Source organism: Mus pahari, unplaced genomic scaffold, assembly GCF_900095145.1.
Source record: "Mus pahari unplaced genomic scaffold, PAHARI_EIJ_v1.1 scaffold_6284_1, whole genome shotgun sequence".
NCBI lineage: Eukaryota > Metazoa > Chordata > Mammalia > Rodentia > Muridae > Mus > Mus pahari.
Window position 1 is genome coordinate 38,913 of NW_018392130.1, and position 19,785 is coordinate 58,697.

Sequence of the window (19,785 nt, forward strand, 5' to 3'; positions counted from 1 at the left end):
TAGGAGGAGCAACAATGTTAACTAACCAGGATCTTCCAGAGCTGTGTCTCTAGTTGTATATTGAGCAGAGGATGGCCTAGTTGGCCATCAGTGGGAGGAGATGCCCTTGGTCTTGCAAAGATCACATGCCCCAGTACAGGGGAATGCCAGGGCCAGGAACCAGGAGTGGGTGGGTTGAGGAGCAGGGTGTGGGGAGGGTATAGGGGGCTTTGGGGATAACATTTGAAAGGTAAATGAAGAAAATATCTAATAAAAATTAAAAAATAAAACAATGAATTTATGAGATTCTTAGGCAAATTGATGGATCAGGAGGATATCATCCTGAGTGTGATAACCCATTCACAAAAGAACACACATGATATACACTCACTGATAAGTGGATATTAGCCCAGAAACATCGATTACTCAAGATACAATTTGCAAAACACATGAAACTCAAGAAGAAGGAACACCAAGTGAGTTCCAAAGTGCAGATACTTTGTTCCTTCTTAGAATGGGGAACAAACTGTCCATGGCAAGAGTTACAGAGACAAATTCGGAGCTGAGACAGAAGGAAGGACCATCCAGAGACTGCCCCACCTAGGGATTCATCCTATAAACAACTAGCAAACCCAGACACTATTGCATAAGCCAACAAGATTTTGTTATAGCTATATCTTGTGAGGCTATGCCATTGCCTGGAAAGACAGAGGTGGATGCTCACAGTCATCTATTGGATGGAACACAGGGCCCTCAATGAAGGAGCTAGAGAAATTACCCAAGGAGCCGAAGGGGTCTGCAACCCTATAAGAGAACAACAATATTAACTAACCAGTACCCTCAAAGCTCCTGTCTCTAGCTACATATGTAGCAGAGGATGGCCTAGTTGGCCATCAATGGGAGGAGAAGCTTTTGGTCTTACAAAGATTAAATACTCCAGTACAGGGGAATGTCAGGGTCAGGGAGCTGGAGTTGGTGGGTTGGGGAGCAGGGCAGGCTAGTTTATAAGGGACTTTCAGAGAGGAAACTAGAAAAGGGGATAGCATTTGAAATGTAAATGAAGAAAATATCTAATAAGAAAAAGACACTGGGAATGATAGAGGACTTATAAACTATAGAGTTAGTGCCACAGAAAATTATAAGATTTTAAACATTTTATAAAACATGCACAACAGTGCTAAGTTATTATATTTATGAAGAGCTATGTACTATCAAATCTTAAATCATAATTGTTACATATTTATTCATATGCACATAATTTTTAATGCATACATAATCATACAAGTTTCTATAACAGAATTTATTTAACATTCCTCATACATCCATGTGTCTAGGGCCAACCATTTTGGATTTATGCCTACAACTGACGATGGGACCTTATAAAATTAAAACCTTCACTATAGCAAAGGAAATGCTCAATCCAGAAAAACTGAAGATCACAGTGTGGTACAGACCCTTTGTAAGCTATAAATCTAGTATGAGTTAGTATCTAAAATATACAAAGAACTAGAAAAAATAATTAAGACAGTTAATAAAAAAATCCCAACTTAAAATCACACGTGGATCTGAACACAGAATGTTGGAAACCAACCAAACAAAGAAACAAATGATTGAAATGAGGTCAGGAATGTTCAAGATGACAGGGCTGTACTGTGCAGCCCAAGTCATACAAATTCCAGCATGGAGCTGGGAGATGGATACAAAACCTCTACCCCATATACTGTAGGTATTGCCAGTTGTTAACTCCTGGGTGAGAGAGAAAGTTCTTTAGGAGTGTATCTCCTAGTGAATGGACCATGTTCCAGTGGAAAATTTTAAAAAGTACGGACAGGCACAAATTGGTCCAAATGGTTTAGAAAAAGGAAATGAATTGGGGTGTTTAGGGAAGGGGGTGATTCTGGGAAGAGTTTGTGCACGGATGAATATTATCCAAGTAGGCTAACCAGTTGTTGGAAACTTTCAAAGAACTAATAAAAGTAGCCAAGAATTATATTTTAAAGTGTTAAACATTTTCATCGGAGAAATGGAAACTGAAAGTTCTTGGAGGTTTCATCTAACCCTAGTAAGAATGACAAAGATCAAGAAATCAATTGTCAACAAGTTGGGGTGAGGGTCTAGAATAAGGGGAAACTTCGGGCACTGTTGGTGGGATTTCAAGCTGACACAGGAACTAAGGAAGTCAGTGTGGAGAATTCTCTCAAAACTGCTGGGAATTCTCCATGGCACAGCTATACCACACCTTGGCAAATGCCCAAGGACTCAGGGTACTCCCTCACAGTTACTTGATCAAATATCTTCATTGCCTCAGAGTTCACAACAGCTATAGAAAGGAAATGACATCATATCCTTCAATTGGAAAAATGGATCATGAAAAAGTGGGACTCATGTATGAGGGTGAGTCTTATCTAATGAACGGAAGAGTGGATAGAGAAGTCACAAGAGCAGAGTGTCTTGTCTCGTTCTATCTAATCTCCTGCTCATCCTGGCTATGACTGCTAAAATGTGACCAAGAGTTCTTTTATGAGGGATTCACTGAGGATCCTGCTTCAAGGATCGGAAGAGTCCTGTCTAAGCCAAGTAGAAAACATCAAAGAAACATAAACACAGATAATTTTTCAGCAAGAAGTTTATAGGAGAAGGCACTGAAATCGGGACTAAGCACAATGGGATTGTGAGGTCCCAGAGCACATGGTTAACTCGACCCGGACTCCACGTTCAGCTGCAGCAGACTTTAGGATGTGTATTTGGAGCTTGGGTGGCGATTGCTGTTTTATTTTGCTTTTCATTGCACAACGGCCACTTCGGGCACTGGGGGCACGTCGGGCACACCGGGCACTTCTGGCACGGTCGGCACTTCCGGCACCACGGGAACCTTCTTGGGGCTGAGAACACAAACAAAGCATTAGGTTTTAAGGAAGAAGTATAGAAGAGTGTGGTGGTAAAGGATCCTATGAAGATGTACTGTACATGGTACAGAGTAGGTTTGTTGTCCTGATGACATCACAGCCAGCACCATGGATGTGAGACAGTTAACAAGTGTTGATCATGTACAGGACATGACACCCACACCACATTTCTTCACACTCTTTGTGGTTTCCTGACAGAACATGTTTATACATTGGCATTTGGTTTATAAGTCAATGTTTTTTAAGCAAAACAGATTGTTCTTCCTCAACAAAAGTATTAATCAGTTACAAAAGGACTTATCAATATATTCTATATTTAGAAGGTTTCTCACAGATAAATTTTTAGATCAACAAGTTGACTTTCAATGTTACTTCTACGAATAAGACAGGAAAGATCTTAGAGGATCAAAGGACAACTACTTGAACCAGACTGTCTTGACATGATTCCAGGCTCCTCTTCAGCCCTCCATCAGGAGTCTCCAAGCCTCCATCACACAGGGCTCCACCACTCACCTGCATCTTGAAGAGCAGAGCCTTCAGGGTCTCCAAAGGAGACAGACACAGCCTGGTCCTCTTCCCCTGGCTGCTCCTCAGCTTTAGTCTCTTCATCTGTGTTTTGGATAGGATCAGCCTGGACCTGGAAGGCCAGCAGGACAAGGGCAGAGAGGAGGACGAGTGTCTTCATGGCTGGGAGTCACCTGGAGGATTGGTGAGCAGGAGCCTAGTGTGTGGGGAGTGAGGAGCCAGCCTGCATTTATAGGGCAGAGACAGGCCCCACACTGAGAGGAGGCGTTCATTGATGGGAACTTGGACAGGCTGTTACCCTCAAGTTCCCTTTGATGATCCTCTGTCCTCAAGACTTCCATCGTGATGTTGATCTGTGTGTTCAGTGCCTGCCTACCCTCCCACCCATGAAGGGGCCTGGCTATTTTCCCCTGTTTCCCATCTGCTTGAGTATTTACCTCTCAGTGGTTGGGGAAGGAAAGAGCTGGGCACTGGTTAATATAATAAGTACATGATGAAAAGGATTATTGTCTTTTGAACTTGGAGCCTGGAACAGACCTTGACCAGGTGGACTGAACAGTCAGTTCTTTGCATGATTCAGGGCATTATCAGTCACTCTCAGGAAGGAAGATTTTGTGAATCTTCTCCTAAGGGGCCAAGCAACTAAATGGCCTTTTATGTCACCAGTGAATTGAGTTCAAGAGACAGAGTTTGTCAGAGGGAAGCAAGAGTGGGTGGTTCTGAAGAAGTCAGAGTGACAGAACATATACGATGAGAGTGTCCTCTGGATGCCTCTTAATCCTGGGAACCACCCAGTGACATGCCTTGGTTCCTATATGAGATCTTATAGGAACTTTTTTTCTTCTGGAAAATGAGATGAGGAAAAATTTAAAAAAAAATTAAAATTTTCTCCTGCCTTAAATTATTCGTGATCATTGCTATCTCTGAATCTATTTTTTAAAACCAAAGTCCTCTTCCAACTTTATTTAGTTATTTTTGAGCTCTTCTAATACAGGGGAAATTCCTAGTGTCTATTATTTATTATATGTCTATATGCATAAAATATTTATACAGATCCCACAGAGCTTAAAAGCAACAGTAATTTTGCTTTTCTTTTGCAACAATCATGCACACCCTATTTGTGACAGTTGATCAGGCTGCTGACTCTCATGAAGCCTAAATGACAAATATCCTTGTTTCCTCAATTTCTTTACAAGATGTTACTCACTGGTAATTACTTTATGCTCATTCTGCCTCTCCAAGCCTAACCAAGAGTTATCCAACAATTTTTGGAATATTCCTACAATTCACATGATTGACTCTGAGTCTTTTGGTTATATCTAAGGTGTGATACAAGCTACTCATACAGAATACCAGGAATGAAGAGAAATTAAAGTACTGCTCACCTTGAGACCTGGCAGTTCCATGCCATTTACCCATGGTGTTGTGAGGATTAGTCAAGAGTCTCTGGAATGCAAGTGTCAGACTCCTAAATCAAACTGTTTTAAAGAAAAACCCTGACTCCAGGTAGTAGCAAATGCAAAGAGGAGCAGTTTCCAGATGCAAAGTAAAATGAAGACGGTCAAATGATGCTTCTGCCATGATCCTTATTTTTCTCTTATTATAACCCTAGTTTAGATGGATACACTCACAAAGGCATCTCTCATGTGATAAGGTCATATATTTTTCTGAAGCAATCTAATTCAGAGAATCACAAGATACTTCAAGAAGGAATATCAATGAGTTCACATAATGAGAAATGAAGTAAAAGTCAAAGAGAAAGGCTGTTCACGAGATAAAATATCAAAACAACAAGAGCAGCAAACTGCAAAACAAAAGCCAATAACTGAAATGAGACAAACAAGAGACAAGAGGCTATAGTGGGTAGAGACTACAACCATGCCTGGAAAACCGAGTTCAACTCGCAGGCTCTCCAGAGTGGAAGGAGCAAACAGACTGCCACTTGCTGTCCTCTGACCTCCACATGACTTCTATGGAACATAAGTTCTCTCTACACATACAATAGGGTATAGATATAAAACAAATTTTACAAAAATGATAGCCTTCACAAGACAGACTTCCCAGGAGTTAGTGATAGAAAGCATGGTTTTGTCCAAAGAAAGGTCCCAAATTAGCTTAATCCCAAAGAGTCTCAAACAGTTCATTTTGCTTGGCCTTGAACAAACATTGAGGAACTGCCAGTTTATATAATAACTGAGAATTGCTTTAGGTTGGGATGCTCAGAAGACACGTCCCTGTTGAAATCACATCTTCTCCATCAACACAGTATTTTCCACAAGTTCCACCCCATGGGCCAGAGGACATCACTTATCACTACAGAGGACCTCTGAAGAAATTGCAGTGAGCAACCTATGATATCATGAAAAAATACCTTATAGAAAATACCTTATTTCTTTTGAAAATATCCCACTCATCACAGGAACTTCAAATGGACAACACATACTTACTGACTCATAGCAGCCAACTCTGTGACAAGCCCATGGTACAGCTTCTAACTGGGAACTACGCACCATGTGTGGAGAGCATATAAACACAGAGAAAACGTGCGTACACTTTTTCATAATTAGAATTGCACTAGATTAAATTAGTTCATAAAGTTGCATCTGTAAAAGAAGGATGTTTGTCTCCATGATCTCAGTACATTGCTCGGCCTGATATGAAGCTCATCCCATTTCCCATCAACCACTCTTCATCATAGTCTTCAGACACTGTCAGACCTTTACTAATTTTCTTCTTCTCATCATCATTAATATCTGGAATATACTACATCAGTTCTCAGTTCATCCCAGGCTCATATATCCTTAGATGTAACAACTTTAACCCTAATTTCTAAAGCTGCTTATTTTGTGTGAGGTCTCTTTTACAAGCAAATGGAAGTCATGAACCTCTTGAGGTATTTGAAACTGGGAGATACATTCACCATTAGTTTAATAAATGGAAACATTAGATATTGGATACAACATTTAAATGCTATGGATCTTTACAACTTCTTACCTAAAGTAAGAATACTAAATTTTCATTTATTATAGAGCTGAAACAGCTTTGTGTTGTAACTTTATAGAAACAATGATAGAAACTTGTGATAAACCAGGCAGCATTCTCAAGGTATATAATATGTACAGAGTATTTATATTGGCTGACACTTACTAAATTGCTAAGATTTTTTTTCCTCTTTGGATAATAGGTTCTCATAATAACAAAATAAAATAGCCACGTTTATTGACCAGTGTTTTGTGGGTTTGTAAAGGAACTTTAAAGAGGTTAATTGCCATACTCAGAAGACACTAAAGATTAGGCAACAAGGCTGTGTGGCCAGATCTCTTGTACTTTACTGCTATGCAATATGCCACCTTAACTTCTGTGTTTTAGAGTGATGCCTTCTGTCATTTATTGGAATTGTGTTACCTGCTTAGAACTTGTAGGAGTCCAAGGTTGAAAGACATCTCTTGACAGATGGTCTTTCTACTACTTCTCCTTGGTCTCTGCCTCTCTAATTACCTTATTTGAGATTTTATGTGAGATCACCAATAAATAACCCCTATTCTCTAGAAATAGATGAAGAAAGAGATTGTTTTTTGCCAGTTATCACAAGTAATAAGTCACATATGTGATCCCTGCTACAGACATACAGTAGATTACTAAGAGTAACTTTGAGTTCAGTTGAGTTTTTGCATTCTGGGTTGTGATGGAAAACACATAGAGAAATGAACACCCAACCTGCTTTAGAGTCCAGGATGCAGTGCAGGAGAGCATAAGAAGAAACAAGTTCTCAAGCTGTGACCCATCTTACCCAGCACCTCCTATGGGTCAGCAGAGTCCTAATGCCTGTGAGGAAGGAAGAGCATTAGCCCTCCCATGTGCACAAGTGTGTAATGTGCAAGATCTGAGGTTTCAGAGTCCACTGTAGGTTAACTTCCATTCTTTGGAGAATATATTTGAGTACATGATGATGCTTGGAAATGATTTAGCACAAGAAGAAATGGCAATGGACTACAAAGAGCTCCTTCATTTTTCCCTAATCACTTCAGTGCCTCTGGCCCACCTGCTCCATCCACAGCCCTATTTCCCAAAGTCTCCTTGGGAGGTCACATGTGATATCATATGGTGTAACATTAAAGATCCTGAACACCCTCCATGAGCAGGTGTAACTTCCTAAGTTTTGGCAATGGGTGGGTAATAAATGTAACTCTGTCTCAAACACAGAATGTGGTAGGAATTTTGCTAATGGCACTAAAACAAACAGGCTTGAGTTTTACAAATTTAAATTGAAAGAAAGAAAACTCAGAAATATTATTAAAGAAAATTAAATACCAGGTTGTTTGAAACAGCAAACAAAACTGAACAAAGAAAAAGGTTAATTTTTAAGGAGATTTTTAACATATTTTTCCAAGAGAAAATTTTCGGACCCCTTGAACAGCAGCTAAAGATTAATAATGGAAAATGTGGGACAGGAAGGATAGTTCAGAGGTAAAGAATACTGGGTGCTCTTTAAAAGATCTAGGTTCAGTTCTGACACCCACATAGCAGCTCATAACATTCTGAACCTCCAGTTCTAGGGAATTGGGCTCTCTATTCTGCTCTCCACAGACAATAGGCACACACATACATACAGAGTGGCAAATCATTTACAAAGCAAAAATAAGTAAAGCATACTTTAAAAATGTAGAAGAAATGTGCCAACTACTCTCTCAGTGGAACATTTGAGCAAACACAAGTGCACACACTTCTGGTGTCAAAGCATGAGAAAAATATACTGTTATAATACTGAAATATCAATTTCATCTATCACATTGGGGTGAGAACTATAAGAAAAACATTAGAGTACTTGTATCAATCTGCAGGAAAACCATAAAATTCCAGCCAACAGTAAACTCACAAAGTAAAAAACTGATTTTCCCCCAAGGCTCAATAAACCTATTAGTATGTAAATGACTGCGTGCAATTCCACAGACAGAGGATTCTGGTCTCTGCCTTCTCTGGTGTCCATGAGGAGGTGTCTTTCCTCAAGTGAGACACCTGATGCTACCAGGACTTGGGAAGAAACAAGAAAGAGAACATAAATCAATAAAAAAATGCAAAAAGGCTGCAGACCTAACTTTGATTGCTGCACTTCCACAGGGCATTCTTCTCTAAGGATATATTGTGCTGGATCAGCCTTCTCTCTGGGACTTCAATGACCAGTTCTATACTGGACACTGGTAGGAAGGGTACAATGTGAAAATAAGTAATAAAATTCCTTCACATGAGTATGGTAGCCTTTTGAGCATGCATATTTTAGAAAGTGCTACTGAGATCAAATCTGTGATGATCAGAAAAAACAATAATGTGTCTGAAACATAATATGGGCTTCTTAACTCATAAATTAAAGTCTACAGATATATTCAAGAGGTCATGTCACATTGTACATATACATATTTAGATATAGATAGATATTTATCTATCTATGTATGTATGTGAGTGTGTGAAGTTTAATATGTGTGTAAAATACTATTCTCGCTGCTTAGCTATTGTACAGAACTGTATATAGAAATATTTTAACAAATGAAGAGAATTAACACTTAAATATGAGGTGGCACTTGTGACAGGGGGACTCCATACAGTGACTGAGAATAGTGCTAAGTGCTGTACCTTTTGGTGTATATGTACTGTGATAAATGGGATGAAACACATACAGAACAGTGGTCATATATGACATCATGACACTTCTTAAGATTGGGTACTACGTTATGACACTCTCTACATTGTGGATGTCATTCCTTGTAGATCAGTACTCATTTTATGAAAGTAAAAACATTGCAGAATCTCAGACATGAGAAATGACGCATGGATGGGGGGAGGGTCCCAAGAATGGAGATGCTCCTGAAGCACATTCTTGTGCTACATGTTCTGCCACTTTGGCTTCTACAGAACAACTCACTCTAGCTTCAATCTGGGAAAGTCTGTCTCTTAAACTCAATTGACTAGGGGCACAATAAGGCCATCTTACTATCTCTATAATGGCCCCAAGTAGGGGGTTCACAAAGCTACCCCTCATGAGGATAATTGATGTTATCTGACTCAAGCAAAGAGCTCACTCGCCAGTCCACCTGGTCAAGGTCTGATCCAGACTTTCGGAGAAGCACTACAAGTCCAAAACATAAAATACCTTTCTTCCATGAGCTTAATAGTTTAGGCAGTGCACAGCTCTTTTCTTCCCCAACCACTGAGAGGTAAATACTCAAGCAGATGGGAAACAGGGAAAGATAGCCAGGCCCCTTCATCATTATCAGTGGGAGGGGTGGTGTCACTGAACACACAGAGCAACATCATGATGGTAGCCTTGAGGACAGAGGAACATTAAAGGGAACTGGAGGGTAACAGCCTATCCCAGTTCCCATCAATGAGTGTCTTCTTTCAGGGGGGACCACACTCTGCCCTATAAATACAGGCTGAGTCCTCACTCTCCACACATTGGGCTCCTGCTCACCAATCCTCCAGGTGACTCCCAGCCATGAAGACACTTGTCCTCCTCTCTGCCCTTGTCCTGCTGGCCTTCCAGGTCCAGGCTGATCCCATCCAAAACACAGATGAAGAGACTAAAGCTGAGGAGCAGCCAGGGGAAGAGGACCAGGCTATGTCTGTCTCCTTTGGAGGCCCAGAAGGCTCTGCTCTTCAAGAAGAATGTGAGTACTTGTGCCCAGTGTGATGGATGCTTGCAGTCTCCTGAGGGAGGGATGAAGATGAGCCCTAGAATCCTGGTAAAGTAATGTGGCTCCCTTGGCAACTCTATTTTAATTCCTTTTATGTTCATAACAGTAGTAGTGGGAGTAAAGTAACTCGAATTGAATTTGTTTCTCAAAAGGCTTCTACTGTAGAAAGATACACATGGCAATTTCAACAATCAATACTTGAGTAGATGCTTCTACAACAGGACAAGTCTTGGGTATTAGTAGAAATTTTTCTTTGTGTAAAGGAACTTTGAATCAATTTAAGAGTATACTAAAGTGTCTACATGGTAACAAAAGGAACACAGAAATTACAGACACATCAGAATGGCTCTCAAGTGCATGACCAATACCCCCGAAGTGTGTTATTGGTTGAGATATCCATGCTGAAGACTGTACTGTGGCCTGCAAAGCGCATTCATGCTTTATCACATATCCACATAGGATCACTTACTATTACATGCAGCCAATTTTGAATTTAAATGCCTGATTCTTTTTGTGTCTCCAGCATTGAGTGATCTGGTATGCTATTGTAGAGAAAGAGGCTGCAAAGGAAGTGAACGCATGAATGGAATCTGCAGCAAAGGTCATTTATTGTACACGCTCTGCTGCCGCTGAACATGGAGACTACAGAGGACAAGATGACCATGGGCTCTGATGCCACTGATGCTGGGGTCTGATGGCTACTTGTCAATAAATTGTTTGCAGTATGATTCCTGTGTATGTATATTATTTCAATGTATGCTACAAGGTTCAGTCAAGACTCTGTATATAAAGTATCAGAAACTTCAAGGAAACATTTGTAGATAAATGAATACTTTAATATTTTACTTGAAAAATTCTGGCTCCAAATAATATCAATTTAGGGATGACTCCAGGTTCAGACACAAAATGTATAGAAAGCTCCTATTGCTCATCATCCTCACATATGCTGTTCCTGAATTTTTACTCGGCCTTCAGGTAGTCTTGACTCATTCTCAAAGACCTTACCTATATGTTAACAAAAGCTACCACTTTGGGTTTGAGGTTTACACAGTTCTAAAATGATATTTTTTAGAAAGCTACTGTATCATTCAAAAGTGTTAAAGTTTTAATGAACCAGACCAGAATTATGCCTCTGGCTTCTAAGCCGTGGGTGATTTTTTGGCTGTGTGGAGACAACTTTTATCAATATTAGAAAAAGTTAGTCAGAGACAGAATGAGTAGGATGAAACGCAGGGCATCCCACACTATCATGTGCAAACCTACGACACAGTCACATTGGTAAACCTCACTACCAAGGTCTCCAAGGCCTCTCCTCTAGTTCACATAGATAAAAGTGTCTTGTCTTTGTCTCCAGAGTTTATTCAACGCCTCTCCCTGTTGCAAATTCTTGAGCCTGGATACAATAAGCTCTTGTATTCTTCCTTCCCCCTTTATAATTTGGGGAGAATTTTTCTTGCAAAATTCAAGGTTTCACTGTTTTTAATATGACCTATTCTAGTGGTGAAAATTCTAGATGCTTATTGGTAAGGGTTTATGCATGTATGTGCACACTGTGAAATGATTTATTTGAGAAAGTATCATATCTGTCACCTCAGGTACTTCTAATTTTGTTATGGTGAAACACCTAAATTCTACTGTGCTAAGTGTTTTGAAATACAAAATCCATTAATATTTTCAACAATGTTTTTGTGAAATAATCCATCAGAACTCATTGTTCCTACCTAAATTTTATTCTGTACCCATTAAATCAAACTCCCCTCAACATTATTTCACCTTGCCAGAATCTAGTAGCAATATTCTATCCTCACCTGCCATAACATTGCTTTTTATCTTTCCATCTTTCTATGGTTGAGTAGTATTCCACTAGGTACACACATTCACACCACACACACACACACACACACACAGAGAGAGAGAGAGAGAGAGAGAGAGAGAGAGAGAGAGAGAGAGAGAGAGTTTATATATGTGTACCATATTCTCTTATCAACTCACCTACTTAGGGATCTGTCTTGGCAATAATGTACAATATAGAGAGCTACTATACACAAAGATATCTCTGTGGCCTAAAGAGTTTATTTCTATTTGAAAGTTTGCTTTTCTGAAACCAGAAACAGAATATAAGGGATTAGGAGAACATATTTTCTGTGCTTTCCCAACTTTCCTTTGCCACTCAAAGTTACTCAGATCATTTAAGAAACTTTCTGGTTAGATGAAAACATTCTCCAGTCTACTGTTGCCCAGATGTTCACCTTCCCATCTTCTTAAAACTTGGACCCCTTAGGTGACATGGAGCCTATCTTCACTCTCTTCAACTCTCTAGACAATGAACACATACCCCCACACTTGCCAGTGCCCAGATTCTCCCCAGTTTGGGTGTTATTCTAAAGCTCCTGGTTTGCAACCTATTCCTCTGCCTTCATGCCTCCTGATGTGTAAGATCCTGGTTCTTTGAGAATTTCCCTCAATAAAGCTGAGCTTGAGAGTCAGCTGAGAACAATGATACACAGGGTACACTGGGAACACATGTAACCAGCTCTTTCAGGACAGATGCCCTTTGTTAGTAATGATCACACACCCAAGTGTGTAAGAGTGTTGAATTCAGATTCAGGAAACACCCCTGCCTCAGTATTTTCACACAAATTCTTGAGAACTATAAAAAGTAATTCTGATTAGCAAAACTTGTTGGTTCAGAAAATAAAGTGATTCCCTGGCTTTTGTTTCTCGTTTTTTCCTCATAGCTCTCATATAATGGCATTTAGAAAGAATTTGTAGATAGAATGAAAGGCATTTCTAGAAAGAATTTGTAGTTGGAAATCCTAGAAAAATAACAAACACTTGCTAGTCTTTCTCATGTTCTAGCAATCACCAAGGCCATACAGATCACCCCACTACATCCCTCCCCATGGACAGAGACCTGAACCACATATGGTTGGCACACTAATGCTGCATCCCCATTGTAGAAAACTGGATATACAAAGACTAAGAAGTTGTTCATCAAAGCACCCCAAATAGTACAGGACATTATGTCACTTAACTAGGGCATGTTTACAGATTCATTCTTGAGAAACTAGGTGAAAAGATGAAGTCCCGAATTCATCAATGCATTGACAGAGAAAAGGCTGATATTCAAAATAATCCACACAAGTCACAGGTTCTCTCACTGTGTATATGCATGAACATTCTCTGCTCTCCTACTACCCTGTAAGATATCATTACCAGAAGAAATAGATTTGAAATGAGACACACATGCATTCTAACTCATATTTTCTATTTGGACCTTGGTCAATGCCATGGGCACAGAGATGAATGTTTCTCTATGATTTAGAGTGTTTATTACAAAAAAGAAAAACTCTCCAGCGTGATTACCTAGTCAGTACTGGTGTCAGGAAGGAGCCAAGAACTGAGAACAGGTAAGCAGATTACATCCATCCATCCTGGCTAGGGAGGGAGGCATCATCATCAACCTGTCTGAAGTAGAGTGGGTTTTGATGAAGGATGTTTGTAAACATTATAAACNAAATATTTTTCCCAATGAAGGTACCCATAACAATGTCTATTCCACCAATATAAGGGCTCTCAGTCCTTTCCCTGTAGTCCCATACACGAGATTCAGTGTTCCTCAAAGTATGGCAGATGGTTTCCAGTGTGAACATCTGCTTTAGTTCATTTTGTCTTATATANNNGGACACCACATAACAAGTCATATAATAATTGTATTATGCATAGCAGATGGTACCAATTTCCTGCAGTTCTGGCATCTATGAAGTCTGGGTCAGATGAAAGTGTGAAAAGATTTATTCTGTAGTGATGTCCCATTTTCTGGTTTATAAAATTATTACAATTTAAATTGAATCTATGGTCTTTCAGTGTTTTCTGGGTCCACAAAACAGGGAGCTAGGATTTTTATAAAANAGATTTTGAAATAATATCATTCTTATTCTTGAATCCAAGATTCTTCACAAAAGCATACACCACATATTAGTTGAAAGCTGTCTTGTTCCTGGATTGTCACACCAAGCCAGAACAGTTCCCATGAAAGAGGTCCTTTACTGAAAATGGGGTTGAAATGAAGGATAGAAAGAGAAAGATGGGTCAGAGACTCTGACTTTTATCCGGGCCTTGAAGAAGGTGACCCAGGTAATGGCATTGACAGGTAATGCAGGTGAGACATGCAGAGGGAGTGTGCCGTGGTTGCCATAGAAACAGATACAGTAGGGTCCTTGTTGACTAGGGATGACATCATCACTGGATTCACGGGCTAGCTGTAAACAGCTCCTGACTCTAAAGCCAAATGTTAAGGAAGTACATATAATTCAGATTTTCTAGAGGGGACTGAAGTGAAAACTTGAGGGTTCTTTGGAAAATCAGTTGTGTTGGAAGGTGTTTTGCTAGGGAAAACTCAGGTAAAACACTGAGGCAGACTCTTGAAGAAACACTTTCCTGGAGCAAACACAGGAGAAAGGATGTTCTGCTAAAGCAAGCATGGGAAAGGCCATGTGGTGAATGATNCTTTGCTAACAATACACATGTATTGGTCCACCTTACGTGGCATAGTTGACTTCCATTTATCAGGACTCCTTAGAGAGAAATGCACCAAAAAGTGTCTGGTGGTGTGCTTTGACTATTTTGCAACTTCTGTGGACTAGGGCTAATAAGCAGAGTGATGTCAGCAAGTGTTCACCATGTGTTCAGGCAAGACCCGTGGAGGAAACATGGTATTTGGAGGGTATAAATAAGACACGAGGGACAGTGATGGGGGCTGAGCTAGGCTTGCTTATAGAGCTAACTGTGCAACTCTTGTTCCTCTCAAGGCTTCAGTGATCTTCATTTCCCTGAGAGCTGAGAACTCCTGGCATTCCTGCTGGTGCCTCCTGCTGACTCCTGATGTGGATGAGGCCTGGCTATCTCTGCTGGGTAGTACCACAGCTGCTGAGTCCTGTTTATATCCTGACTTTATCAAACTGGACTACTGATGCATCCTTGAAGTGCTTGCAACTGGACTGAGCAGCCACTGCTAACCTTGTGAACTGAATTGTGTACTTCAAAACAACACAGATGGGAGTTGCTCCAAAAACCATTTGTCAATAGCTCCTCTTCCCCAGTATCCTTTCTTCTCNACTACTTCAGGTGGGTGGTGGACTAAAAGGGAGCTTAACACATTTAAGAACCATCATGAAAAATGAGGGTTAGAAAAAAATAAAGTTAAAGGGGACCTTCAGAAGGAAGTAGATTGAAGACATACCATTAATAATTCCCATGTAATAAGAAAGCAGATTAGGCATTTACTGTTTGTCTACTTTCTTTACAAAACATAGAGATGAGCTTCATGCTGTAACACAAGTCAACAAGTCAATGTCTTCTGGTGGACATCTTTTCATGAAAAAATGTCCCAGTGTTGGATCTAGAGACACAGAGAACATTAGGCACCTCAATCAGGCCTACTACACAAGAGCAGAGAATCTGAGAGAAGTCCCATGATAAGGTGGGTGAGTTTGCTGTGCTGGCTACATCAGAGCAAGCAGCTGGTGGCAAGAATCAGAGGACCTATTGTTCCTATCAGGATGTGAGAATTGTTCTTACTGCCTTTTCTTGTAGGTGTTCCTGGAATGCCCATACCCTGCCCATATGCATATAGATACTCATACACTTCTCCAATGTGTCTATATACATATAATAGGTAAAGTGAAAGAGACACTGTCATTAAGCTTAAATATTGAAATATAATATGGACTACCCACAGTTTGTTCTCCTTTAACTTATAGTTAGTATATTTCAAACGTATAATGGAATCGAAAATTCATGACAGAGGAAATCTCCTATACATTATTCATTCTCATGACTGATCAGACAGATGAGATTAAATAATCTAAGGATACATATATATATATATGTATATTAGTATTTGTTATTCATATACTTATATTTATGTTTATTACTATGGCAGAGTGATTTCAGCTGAGACAGATGCTCCTACTAAGGCAAGACCCCTGAATGACACGTTAGTGTGTGTGTGTGTGTGTGTGTGTGTGTGTGTGTGTGTGTGTTTCTGTATATACTTAAAACTTCTCCACCAGGGAGTGAAATGAGCTAATACACACCAGATTAGATATGTTAAAGGGAAGTTTATTGGGAAACTGCTCTTGAGTGGTTTAATTCACTGGCCCCTAGTACCAAAGCCAGGGAAGACACAACAGGGAAAATGAGGGGGAGTTGAGGAGTGAAAGAAAAAGAGAGAGAGGGGTTAAAAAGAGAGAGAGACAGAGACAGAGATAGGGAGAGAACACAAAAATGTCTAGATTACATGTGGAAGAGCATGTGGGGGAAGAGCAGCTCACCCCCAGGTCGGGAAAATTCGAAGCTGAGGGCAGGGTCTGCCAGGCAGGGACTGAGGAATCCTCAGAGAACCTGGCAACAAGATCTGCTTCAGTATGGAAAATATGCACCCCAGTAACTTGTCCCATAGTCTGAAAACAAACACGTATGTATTTACATGAAATTGTGTGTATGTGTCTTTCCTGAAATTTTTATGAATCTAGNNCNTTTTCTCTAGCTATCTTACGTCTATGCTGTGTTGCCATTCGCCTGTTCTTTGATCATATTATGGTTCTCTACCCAAGATATTCCTGGACAAGAGATGCCTCAGGTTTTTCTCAGACAGCTGCATCCTGGGCCCCTGAGGACTAAAAGGAAAATAAAAGAGGGTGAACTTCTGCAGGATGAAGGAGCATGAGCCAAGTGTGTGCAGAGTGAAGGCTAACTGGATGCAGAGGATTCTTATGACCTGTTGTCCTGTGAAATATTAGTAATCCTCTAAAACACACAGAAGCCAATCAGATGCAACTCACAGCAAGGTCTTGATTCCATTCCAGCTAGCTCAGCATCCCCACCCCAAAGCATCACCATCATGCAGGTTGGTTTTGGTGTGGGGAAACCCGAATGTCCATGGGGCAACTAAGCAGCAAACAGGGAATATGTATGCACCCATCTACTTGGAAAGATCCTATGGCCTTTACCATCATTGGCTGTAGCTGGGAGTCATATCAGAACCATAACCTTCTGCTCCCCTCTGCATTGGTTGTCCAATGCATTGGTCATAAGGGGTACAGGTTTGTTGGGGGAATAACCTGGAGACCAGCTTGCTGGACATCAATTTTCCCCCCACCCCCACACAGCCTCTGCTCCTCACAGGACATATTGAGCAAGACATTCACTTGAAGGAGAATGATAACTGGTCTTGTTGAGGGTGTAACCTGGACACTCTGGTTTTGTTGGGGATTATCCTAGGGACTGGAACTAGGCTCAGGTTCTGNTAGGGGGCAACCTGGAAACTAATGCTAGGTACCAGTTTTTACTTTACCTGAGNTCAAACTTAGGTTAGGTTCTCTGAACTGGAGTCTAAATTTAAAAGATTTGGTGTCTCAGACCCTGTCAAAAAAAGGGCCTTTATTAAGTAGTTTCCTATTTGAGTTTCAGTTGAATCATGGAGAGTTTTCAATTTATTCAAAGTTATCAAATTCAGGTTATTCAATGGCTGATGCTTAGTCCCATGTTTTCAACTACTAGCCTGCATCCTCTATTAACTGTTTGGCATTTCACAGAAACATCTCTTCTCACTGTCTGGAATATTTGTGTTCTGTGCCAAGAACCCAGTGGTTCACTGATCACCTAATATAAGTCTATGCTTGAACCATGCCTTTCTTTGAGATTGAATGTGAATTCTTACTCTTTTACCTGTAAGTAGTTGAAGTAAAGCCAATTACCAAGCATTGTAAGTCATAATTTGCATATATGACCATGATTTAGTAAGTGGACATGGTCTATCCAGGAAAATTGTGGCTTGGGTTCTATTGACTATGACCCAGTTCTATGGCAAAAAAAAAAAAAGAACAGAAACAATTGGCTCATTAAAGACTCTGGGATGCTGAGAGTTCTAAGAAAAATTAACTATTGAAGCAGCTCCCGATCTTGTGGTTCAGGACTGTACATGCCATGAAATTACAGAAATTTGTGTCAATATATCATGACCTCTGATCCTACTAATAAGCAACAAGCATGCTGTAGACCAATTTTCTTCCCCCCCCCCCCACAGCCTCTGCTTCTCACAGGAGATGTTGAGCAAGACATTTACGTGAAGGAGAAAGATAAGTCTTAAACAACAAAGAAGTCATGCATTAAAAATAAAAAAAAACCTTCCCTATAGCAAAGGAAATAATCCAGTAAAGAGGAAGCTCACAGTGTGGTACACAGCCTTTGCAAGCTACATTAACTGTATGGGTTGTCATCCAAAATATACAAAAAAGTAGGAAAGTAAATGAAGATAGTGAATAAAACAACCTAATTAAAAATCATATATGGATCTGAACAGAGAATTTGGGAACAAAAGAAATAAAATGATTGAAATGAGATCAGGAAAGTTTGACATGCCATGGCTGTATATGTGCAAGTCCATGCAAAGCATATCCAAGCATGGACCTGGGAGTTGGAAACAAAAACTCCACCCCTTTGCACTGGAGCTATTGCCATTGTTAGCTGCTGGGTGAGAGACACAGTTCTTTCTGAGTGTATCTCCTGGTGAAATGATCATGTTCCAGTGGAAAATATAAAAACCTATTGGCAGCACAAATTTGTTGAAATGGATTTAAAAACGAAAATTAAAGAAAAAAAGGAAATGAACTTGGGTGGATATGAGAAGAGTTTGTTCAGTGGTGAGTATTATCCAAACAGGCTAACCAATTGTTGGAAAATTTCAAAGAACTAATAAAAATAGTCAGGAAGTATATTTTAAAGTTTTCAACATTCTCTTCAGAGAAATGGAAATTAACATTTCCCAGAGGTTTCATCTATGCCTCATTAGAATGACTAAGGTAAAGAAAACAATTGTCCACAAGTGGGTATGAGGGTGAGGGTCTAGGGAAAGGGAACCCTCAGGCACTGCTTTTGGGATTGCAGGCTGGCACAGGAACTAGGGAAGTCAGTGTGGAGAATTCTCACAAAACTGCAAGGAAATCTCCATGGCACAGCTGTACCACTCCTTGATAAATGCCCAAGACTCAGGAACCTCCCTCACAGTTACTTGCTCAAACATCTTAATTGCCTCTGGGATTTCAGCAGCGATAAAAAAGAAATGACATAATGTCCTTTAACTGAAAAAAATGGATCTCTACTACTTCTCCTTGGTCTCTGCCTCTGCTAATTACCTCATTTGAGATTTGCTGTGAGATCACCAATAAATAAACCCTATTCTCTAGAAATAGGGGAAAAAAAGGTTTTTGTCTGTTTGTTTGTTTTTTTGCCACTTATCACAAGTAATAAGTCACATATGTGATCCCTGCTACAGAAATAGAGTAGATTATTAAGAGTAACTTTGAGTTCTGTTGATTTTTTTGCATTCTGGCTTGTGATGGAAAACCTGTACAGAAATGAACACCCCACCTGTCTTAGAGTCCAGGATGCAGTGCAAGAGAGCATAAGAAGAAACAAGTACTCAAGCTGTGAACCATCTTACCCAGCACCTCCTGTGGGTCAGCAGAGTCCTAATGCCTGTGAGGAAGGAAGAGCATTAGCCATCCCATGTGCACAAATGCATCTAGTGTAATGTTCGAGGGTTCAGAGTCCATTGGAGGTTAATGTCCATTGTTTTTAGGCCATGTTGGAACATATGGTGATGCTTGAACAAGATTTAGTAC

At 40.1% G+C, this 19,785-nt stretch overlaps 2 protein-coding genes across 3 annotated transcripts; one reads left to right on the plus strand and one right to left on the minus strand.

Annotated features, from left to right (window-relative positions):
* Positions 1 to 2,694: 2,694 nt before the first annotated feature.
* On the minus strand, positions 2,695 to 3,572 carry LOC110314845 (alpha-defensin-related sequence 1-like). The gene is made up of 2 exons (XM_021189060.1): positions 3,399 to 3,572; positions 2,695 to 2,861 (listed from the first exon to the last, which is right to left on the minus strand). Exons 1-2 carry the CDS (start codon positions 3,568 to 3,570, stop codon positions 2,695 to 2,697), a joined length of 339 nt encoding a protein of 112 aa, XP_021044719.1. The 5' UTR covers positions 3,571 to 3,572.
* Positions 3,573 to 9,900: 6,328 nt separating this feature from the next.
* LOC110314841 (alpha-defensin 10-like) lies at positions 9,901 to 10,732 on the plus strand. 2 transcript variants are annotated; one of them, XM_021189055.1, is made up of 2 exons: positions 9,901 to 10,076; positions 10,630 to 10,732. In XM_021189055.1, the coding sequence occupies exons 1-2, from the start codon at positions 9,901 to 9,903 to the stop codon at positions 10,730 to 10,732; spliced, it is 279 nt and encodes a 92-aa protein (XP_021044714.1). The 2 variants fall into 2 exon arrangements, with proteins under 2 accessions (XP_021044714.1, XP_021044713.1); XM_021189054.1 differs by having other exon boundaries at positions 9,901 to 10,072; positions 10,623 to 10,732.
* The last annotated feature ends 9,053 nt before the right edge of the window (positions 10,733 to 19,785 follow it).